Source organism: Jatropha curcas, chromosome 5, assembly GCF_041381405.1.
Source record: "Jatropha curcas cultivar XTBG-Jc1 chromosome 5, XTBG_Jcur_1.0, whole genome shotgun sequence".
Classification (NCBI taxonomy): Eukaryota; Viridiplantae; Streptophyta; class Magnoliopsida; order Malpighiales; family Euphorbiaceae; genus Jatropha; species Jatropha curcas.
In genome coordinates this window covers 27,262,558-27,272,333 of record NC_143155.1, presented here as the reverse complement: position 1 = coordinate 27,272,333, position 9,776 = coordinate 27,262,558, and the positions used below count along the sequence as shown (strand labels likewise).

At 32.4% G+C, this 9,776-nt stretch overlaps 1 protein-coding gene across 1 annotated transcript; it reads right to left on the bottom strand.

Annotated features, from left to right (window-relative positions):
* Positions 1 to 1,352: 1,352 nt before the first annotated feature.
* Positions 1,353 to 5,773, bottom strand: LOC105642685 (pto-interacting protein 1). The gene is made up of 8 exons (XM_012227590.4): positions 5,497 to 5,773; positions 4,319 to 4,426; positions 3,827 to 4,077; positions 3,607 to 3,733; positions 2,977 to 3,250; positions 2,283 to 2,415; positions 2,089 to 2,175; positions 1,353 to 1,785 (listed from the first exon to the last, which is right to left on the bottom strand). Exons 2-8 carry the CDS (start codon positions 4,401 to 4,403, stop codon positions 1,654 to 1,656), a joined length of 1,089 nt encoding a protein of 362 aa, XP_012082980.1. The 5' UTR covers positions 4,404 to 4,426; positions 5,497 to 5,773; the 3' UTR covers positions 1,353 to 1,653.
* Positions 5,774 to 9,776: the final 4,003 nt, after the last annotated feature.

Genomic DNA, 9,776 nt, shown 5'->3' with positions numbered 1-9,776 from the left:
TACCATCCTTTGTATCAGTTTGTGTTATTCTTTTCTCTATTACTAACTTCCAATCACTACCTTTCATCTCTGCAATCTTGTTCTTGAATCTTTGAGGCAGTTCCGGTAGTGAACTCTTTATTACAACATTCCTCTTCTTGCTTTCAGTTTTAGTTTCTCCTTCAAAGTTTATCTCTTTCTTGAAATTTTTAATGGGACCTTTTTCTTTTTCAGAAAAATCTGCTACTCTCTGTAAAGATTTTTCTTTCAACAACCTTTGAAGCTTTTCGTTTTTCTCCAACTTAATAGAAGCAACTTGTGCAACTAACACTAAAGTATCAGACTTTGACATTTCTTTGGTGATATCCACATTGTTATAGTCTTCAAATCTTCAAGAGTTAAAAATCCAGTTTCCTTTTTATCATTATTCTCCCTCATCCCTTGTTCGTATTGAGAATCTAAGATTCAAGAAAGAAACTTCTGGCACTATTGTGGATTTGTATGGTTTTATGGACAGTCTAAAGTTATGCATAGAGAGAGAGAAGTCCTGAAAAATTAGTAAAAATAAATCCTTAAGAAATTGACATGATTCAGCCACAAATCCTTATGTTGATAGGACTAGTAGCGTATTAATCTTTTCCTTGTAATACTCAACCTGAATCCTCTCCGTTGAAATCCCCTTGCAAATTCCAAAATAAGGATAGTCCTTCAAAAGGGGAGGATTATTATTATTATTATTATTATTTTGGGAACAAACAGATGGTTTATCTGTTTATGCTTGGATTCAGTATATACTCTCTGGATTAGTTGACTTGGATTCAGTATATACTCGGATTAACTGACTTCCTCTAAAATAAGGATTGTCCCTGTCTTTGCTTTTGTTCTACGCTTAATTAATGGCTATTGGATGGGCTTCATCGGAAAGGAGACATCTTTGAAGGAATAAGAGGCGCTTCTTCATCGGCATCTAAATCGGGAATCGCTATCATTATGTTTATGCAAATCAGACGACGATTTTTTTTTTCCCTTGCATCTCCTGCACTAATGGGAACACTGCAAAAACTTTAGCAAGCTTCAAGTCTTTAATAATGCATATGTAAACTTAACCATCAGTGGGGAGTCCCGTTTCTCCTCTAGACTGCCAGTGTAAATTACAGCTCTCGCGCAGGATGTTACACCGTACGGAGCTTGGGTGAGAGAGAACTTTGTCCCTCTAGATTGGTATTCAAGAGACTTTGATCACATATACTAAAAACCATTAAATAATATTAAGCAATAAAATGAAACCACCTGAGCCGAAAAAAGGTATTTATCACGTCATAATTCATCTGAAGTTTATCGAAGTATTAACATTCAGTTTATAACAGGTAGGATGAGGAAATCATATCTTCATTCACATCTGTAGGAGATAATAGACACAAAGTTGTCCTAATAACGTGAATAATTCAAGGAAAATTAAACCAAAAAATACAACGCATAAACAGCCTCACACATTATGAACAAATGAAATACATAGAAAATAATGGGTGCATAAGGAGCTGTCGAAATAATTTACTAACACTTCCTGTAACAACTCTTTGGTATGTCTCGGATACTTGCATGGGTGCACAATTGTGCACACACACAGGTAGAGAGAGAAAGAGAGAAGGTGGGGGGAGAGAGAGAGAGAGAAAATCATATGCTTGGCGCATCACCAGTAGGTCCTGGCCTAGCATTTAAGAGAGGCTGGAGAGCTTTAACTACAATGCTCATGTTTGGCCGGAAGTCTGCTTCATATTGTACACACAAGGCAGCAACCGCAGCCATCTGCAATGAAGACACAATATAGGTTATACAGCCAGCCTTAGTTCCAAAAGTTAAGATCTCCACCTAATAGGAGCCTGCATATATCCTATTGGAAACACATGGCTTCCTTGTAATTCCAAAAATCTTTGAAGGCAAAAGGTGAAATATAATGCTACTTATATAGAAAGGTCAATTCTCATATAACAGCATGTAGAAGAACTGGAGAAAGTGTGGTAGTTTGATGATGTGCCCACTTTTCAATAAAAGGAATTTTTTTGAGTCCTTAAAATTATCAAGGAAGATTTTTTGAAAGCAGGGTCGAACCTTTGCAACTGCCTTGGCTGGGAAATCTCCTTGGAGTCTTGTATCAACACACTGCCGTACCTTGTCCTCACTAAGTTTTGGTGTGGCCTAACACAATCCAAAATTAAATTATCAACCAGGAACCAAAGGAAAGAAACCCTCCCTATTAGAAGCTAACATAAATCTAGACATGAGAAGATAAAGACGATTAGTACCCAAGTCACCAGACTTTGCTGCCCACGTGGTAAAGTATGGTCAACAGGTTTTCGCCCAGTCAGAAGCTCGAGCAAAACAACACCAAAGCTGTACACATCACTTTTTGCATTCAACTGTCCAGTCATTGCATATCTGCATAAGCAAATGGACAAATGTTCAAGCAAGCAATCTCATATCAAAACTTTCAATAGAAAATCAAAGTAATTTAAACTTATGCCGAGTGTGATTGCCAGGAAGATGAGATAACAAAGTCAAACCTATGATTTTAAGCTTAAGTTACTTTCCCTTGTTGAAAATTTTGAGCAATCAAATTGAGCATTAGTCAGTTTTAGATTCTAGAAGTTAGCAAATGAGTATATCAATTATATAAGTCCCTTAATTTCATTGTAACTACATATTAGACAACAGCCCGAACATTATTTTATGTCCAAAACAAAGATATGATATGAATGCAACAAATGGAGGACCACTTACAAAAAATTTTAATACTAGTTAATTGTTTCAGGTATTTGGGTATTGTCAGGGTTTCATATTTATGTTGCCCGCATAAGTATTTGTTACAGACCCTTTGGCATTAGGTTGTTGATCAATTGACATTAAAATTAACTTGTCAGACAATTGGTTGCTATGTATGCATTTCATTTCTGATTGCTTGATCTGCATCTGTAACAGTAAAGTCCATCAATAACTTACTCAGGGGCATGATAACCGAATGTTCCTAGAACACGAGTGGAATGAAGACGAGCTGCCATATCAGGAGCTTGATTTGACAAGTCAAAATCTGCAATCTTGGCAACATCGTCATCAAAAATTAGAACATTGCTGGACTTAATGTCGCGATGGATAATATGAGGATCAGCCTTTTCATGCAAGTATTCAAGGCCTTTTGCAGCACCAACAGCAATCTTCACACGCTGCTGCCATGAAAGGACAGGACCAGGTTGTGCTCCTTTAACACCTTTCCTCCCTGCAATAGCAAGAGATGATTAATTAAATACAGATCACATAAATATGAACCAATACTTCATGACAACGACCCAAAATATCAATCATAAAATATTGCAATTTCATACAAGCATTTTGAACCCTATCTGTCCCATAACAAAATCTCCTAGATTAAGCTGTGCACTTGTTTATCCACATCAATGTTTTAATATATATCAAAATTTCATGCAAGAAACAAGCTGGTGAATTTAACCGGTTCTTCATTAGATAAGAACAATGCTGCAAGTACCAGAATACGTCTAATCCAGCTATATACACAGGTATATAATTGAAATTTCATACAGAATAACTAAAACAATGGAGCAAGACCAGAAATACCATGAAGAATATCATGAAGAGAACCATTGGATGCGAATTCATATGCAAGTACACGGGAACCTCCATCAACACAATACCCAAGCAATTGTACAAAATTTTCATGCTTAAGCCTTGATACCATCGAAACCTGTAAAGTGACACAAAAATTAGACAAGTAAACCCAAAATTATAACATAATTCAATTAAGGGCAGAACAAACAAACTTAGGTTTTGATCATACCTGGGCCAAGAACTCATCATCAGGCTGTTTGCTCGCATCTAATTTTTTGATTGCTGCAGCCTGTCCACTTTTAAGAACCCCATAATATACTCTTCCATATGAACCCTCTCCAATCAGAGAATTTGTCCCAAAGTTATCTGTAACTTCCTTCAGTTCATCTACTGAAATGGAAGGGACTTCAATAGGCTGGATTTTAACAGCCTGAGAACCCCTCGGTGCCGTTTCTGATGCATGATAACCTCCAATGTTACCTGCCAGGCAAAACTAATTTGAGATTATAATGACAAAAACAATAATAAATACAATTATACAAAGAACAAAAATGGCAAACAAATATCAAATCATCCCCTAAAGAAGACATTCAAAAAAAGACCACCATTTTCATTAGAAATTGGTTAAAATTCATTCAGTAGATTGACACGGATATTAAATTATTAAGAGAAATATACAAAAAAATCTTGATGAAACCCATCCGGTTTCATTTGTTGATACCTGCTGAACTTTTAACAGGGTATGGAACTCCACTGTCGGCAGCTTTATGCATGTCATCTTCTTCACAGCAGCCAAAGCAGCCCATGATTCAAACCTTGAAGAAACACACTAAACCCCCACAACAAAATCAATTAAAATGTACCAAATAAGCTCCTATGAATATTAATACACAGACTCAGGAGGGAGGAGAGGGGAAAGAATATGTTTTAGAAAGAAAAACATTTTTTCTGATTCGGCAGTTTGATCTATGATTTATCAATTTATCATTCATGGACATTGATAAGATCCTTCCACAGATGCTTGTCACTGTTAGTACACAGCAAACATATACAATAAAGCCTTAATTCCAATCTAGCTCCAGCCAGGCTAATGGATCATTTCTACCATTCTACTAGGCTATATTTATATGATAGAGCCAATACAAGAGGAAAATTTTGCATGCATTAATCATACCACCAGTAATGGAAATTCTCATCAAATTAATCTACATGTTAGATAACAAGCTCACTTCAAAAAACGACAGTCCCTAATGCAGTAGAGTTGGTCCATGAGATATGAAGAATTTAAGATGCCATGATGCTATAGGGAAGTAATTGAAGTGAAAAACAATCATGCCACCAACGTGACCAACTTCATTACAAGCATTTGGGACAGCGGTAACTTGCTTTTTGTTTGCTTAATCCTACACAAACACTAGGCACCAGCTTAATGTGTATATAATGACTTATCCAGACAATGCTACTGTTACCATTAGTAATTGAAAGTACCAATCCTAAGCGGAACAATGGACACAGAGTAGGACCCAATTACTTTAACCCACAATTTTCAGTTTACAAATCAGAGGCATCAGTTACTGATACTTGTTTACTATGGAATAAACACATTAATAAGATATTTCATTACCACACAGTAACAGAACTCCTAAGTAACAGTTCCGATTTATAGCTGCCAATATCCAGATCGAACCAATACCACCATAAAAACTAACCTTACATTTGCTAATATGAAAAAAATAAAAACGGAAACAAAATTCAAAACCAATCACTACAAAGCAGTTCCCAACTTAAATTTTGTAAGGTATTGTAATCAAGTTGACCGTATGCATATTAATCAGTCAACAAAAACCGAAAATTAAAAAGAAAATCGGGAATTAAAGAGTTGAAGAGGTCGATCCATACATGGAAGATTTTGCAGATAAAATGATAACCGTCTTGAATCAGTGGAGAAAGGGAGTGTAGTTGGTGGGATCTAAAACGCAGAAAGCCGGCCAAGGGTGCGCAGGATAAGGCGCGATGAATGATCAGGCAAGCGTCCTGAGACAGATTGGAGTTTCTTTTGACTTGAAGCTAAAGTGGTTTTGTATTCGGCTTCGATCGAGTTAATAATAAAACTTAAAAATACAAAGGAATTTAGGAATTAATTTTTTTCCTTTTCATTTTTATTAATAATGGTTGTTGTTTGTGCCAGCCAGACTTGACTTCGCTGTTTCACATTGAAATTTTCTAGAGGTTTTATTGTGTGAGATAAATTGTAAGGTAATGAAGCTGCGTGGCTGCAGCTGATTGGTACTAATAACACGGTTGACTCTGTAGCAATTTGAGACTGGCAGGCCGGTGAGTTTCTGCTCTTGTTGCTTGACTTTTTAATCTCTAAATTGGACTGTTTCTCGCCCATTGTTACCGTTGATTTACCGAATGGCACTATTTTGTCAAAGTAATAACTGCACGGTAAAATACAAAATTTTTAATAAAACCAGTTATGACCCACACATTGCAGCGGAATGTACAATTTGATTGTATTATTTTTAGAAATTTATATTACATGGTCTGAATTTAGTGTTTATATTTCAGACATAAATTTATATTACATTACACGCCCAGGCACAGTTTTGGTGTGTGTATATACAACCTGATAATAGATCCCGATTCACCAACTCTCCCTTTCAATATTTGAAAAAAATTGAATTTAATAATAAGTCTATTATATTATTAACAAAAATACTTTTTGATTTTTTTTCAATATGGAACAATATTTTTCTATACATATTATAAAATAAGGATGGAGTCCATATATTTAGGAATTGAATTTTTCTTAAAAGATTAATATAATAATAAATTTAAAGTTTGAATAATTAAAATGATACTATTTATGTTTCATAATACTTGTCACATTTGAAATTTCATGTCTCTTAATAAAATCATTAAATTTATCTAATTACAATAAATTATTGAGTAAATTGACTATATTACTCTTAATTTAATATTATTATAACATAAAATTCAAAACTACCCTTAATTGACTATAGTATTATAGAGCGGAAACAGTAGCTTAGAAATAAACTATCATAACATGAAATAATGAAAACTTTCAAAATTTTCAAAAGAATTTATTCCAAAATCCAAATAGATAGAGATGTACTTTAATATAATTTATCCTCAATAATTAAACTATAAAATATCTATAATTAAGTGTATATATCCTCAATAATTTTCAACATGATACTTTTTTGTTCAAAATACGAAAAATTCCCACCTCATAATATGTCAAATCCTGGATTTTTTGTTTCGATAATGTCCAAATTATAATTTATTTACTAGTACTACTACTATCTTCTTGTGCACGACGCCACTCAAAGTTTTTACATTCTAAGTTTGATGAACGGAATGCCCCGGTACAAAGAAGAAAAAGGCCGACCCATAATCCATTCAACCAGCTACAAGCCCATATCCAAAAAGGCCCAATACAAAAACGTCAGAGAGTAATGCACATAATAACTAGCATAAAATTAATTATCCTTAGCTGTCTTAATCAGATTAATGTTAAAAAGTTAATGCGTGATTTATATGGATTAATTTTGGACTTGAAAAGAAGTTTGGCACAACCAATAATCACATGGCTGAGGTTTGTCCTTAATGTGCTAATAATTCCATTGGAACAAAAGCTGAATTGGGACAATGTTATGATTGCATGCCAACGTGTTCATAGGAATCATATTGTCTAAACACTAACTATAAAATTCTCATAATTTCCCCATTATTTAACACATGATTAGCGAAACGAATTTGTTAAGTGGGAAGGGATACCAAATAAAATTACACCGTATATGCAACCAAAAACAAATTTTAACAATGAGATATTCACGAATGGAAAAAATAATAATAATACGCTTTGTAAAATTGTCATAATTTTGATAACAAGTGTTTTTTTTTGTCTCGTGTTCTTTTAAACAAAAATATTAAATTTTATTTTATATAGAATTTTAGTTTAATTATATTTTATAAATCACGGTATTAAAGAACTTTCATATAATTCGTCGATGAGGTGGTGATTTGATTGATTTTTTTATTTATATATAGTTTACAGTATTATTTTACCTCATTGGATATTAAACGAAATGAATTAAAAAAGAATTTGGGAGAATTTAAATTATATTTGTTGTTTTTATTTTAAGAATAATTCTAAAACAAAAGCAATAGCATTTACTCTTTTGCATGGGAAGATGCACGTGAAATGATTGTTGTGGACAACAATTACCGAATTAATTTTCGGAAAGAGAGAACAACAAATACCGAATTATAGCAAGAAAAGAGAGAGAAACGGTGGAGAATATATGCGTCGGTTGGATATGTCATGTGGGTGGTTATAGGGTGCACTAAAATACGAGCAATAGACGGTTCGAATAGAAATGCATGAAGATCTCCACCAAATTGGTTGGATTCGTGGGCTCATGTGCCCACTACCTACCCATAACCCATTACCCTATTCAAAACCCAATAGCCTAAAAAAATAAACAAAATAATAATGATAATAATAATTAATTAAGCAATATTCCAATTTGTAAGACAGTAATCAGGTTTTGAAGACATCACGTGAAACAAAATTAGTGATACGTTGGAGCAAGAAATCCAACACAAAATGAACAAATGCTAAAAGTGTCTGGGACAACACTATTGTTAACCAATTGAATAAACTTGGCATTATTGGCATGCCGTGACACTAGAGGTCAGGACAGATAATCAATTACTATATTGACTTGTTCAATCCCAAAGAATCCATACAAAGTTTTAATTAATTACATTTAATTTGCTAATCAAATATACGTCAGATTAGTCTTTTCACTTATATGAAAAAATAGAAGATCTCAAATTTAAATTCTCTTGATTATGATAGTTGTTACCAATTTGGTGAGTCAAAATAAAAATTATCCCCCTGTTGTGTAACTTGCAATGCTATTTCAGCTCATTAGACCTCACAATAAATAAAAAAAATTATTTACTTTTAATTTGGCAATATTAAAATTTTGAATGCAAATTCTAAAATCAAGGTTGATAAACAGAATTTTGGATAAAATTCGATGGAAATACTAAATGTTTGACGGAACAATATATAAGCTTCAAAGAACATTTCTATAAAAATAGGAGTGAAGTGGTTGTGTTTCAATATATGCAAGGATGTAATAGCAATTTTTCATTTATTAATTACTATGAACATTCTATAATCATATCATTAGCTTAATCATTGAAGCTATTCTTACTCGTATAAGATGACGCGTCTGCGCCTAAAAGGCCCACTTGTTACGAACCTTTAATTTCCATGAGCTAAGTGCAGTTTTTTTTTTTTTTTTTAACTTATTGAGTCAAAGGTTTTGTTTTACTCTCAAATTCAAACAGTTGATTTTACAGATACAATTTATTTAGAGATGAAATTTATTTGTAAGAGCATTCAAACTATCTTCACACAAAATAAAAATGATTAATTTATGTTAGTTATATAAAATTTAATTTTCAATTATTTCCATATCCTTTTATTTTTTTGTGTTAGTTGATTTAATAAATAAGGGTTAAAAAAGTACAAAATTTCTAATTTGATTTTTTCTTTAAAAGAAGGTAAAAAAAAAAAAAAAATATATATATATATATATATATTTTTTTTTTTTTTTGAATTTTAAAAAATGACACTTAAAATTGTTTATGAAAAATCTTAACCATTATGGAAAGAATGAGTTTTTTTTTTTAATTTGTATCTCATATCTATATACAGTTTCCTTTTAAGGAATTTTCAATTTAATTTCTTATAAAAAAATGATAAAAAGGTAAAAAAAAATTAATCTTTTTTGAATTTTAAAATGACACTTAAAATTGATAATAAAAAAATTTTAACAATTATAGAAGGAAAGAGTAGTTTTTTTTTTTTTTTTTTTTTTTTTTTTTAAAAAAAATTCAATCCTGAATGCTATGTCTAAGCTCTCTGAATTTCCATGATTTGTCTAATTTCTATAGCTTTTGTAATTTGCGATGAAGACAATAAAATCGCTCGTAGTCCATTACACGCCTAAAATGGCGGTTCTTAAGTTGGACCCATGTGACTATTAATATAATTTTTTTTTTCGAAAGGGGACTATTAATATTAATTAAGATATAAATAATTTGATCAGCCTATTTGTATGTTACATATTTCA

What these genes read in the sequence shown, in the direction of transcription:
- LOC105642685 (XM_012227590.4), bottom strand. Translation starts at nt 4,403, where the DNA reads ATGGGCTGCTTTGGCTGCTGTGAAGAAGATGACATGCATAAAGCTGCC. An exon ending in TCTTCATGATATTCTTCATG is followed by an intron (nt 3,251 to 3,606) that starts GTATTTCTGGTC and finishes TTGCTATTGCAG; the next exon opens with GGAGGAAAGGTGTTAAAGGA. An exon ending in AGCAAAGTCTGGTGACTTGG is followed by an intron (nt 2,176 to 2,282) that starts GTACTAATCGTC and finishes GGATTGTGTTAG; the next exon opens with GCCACACCAAAACTTAGTGA.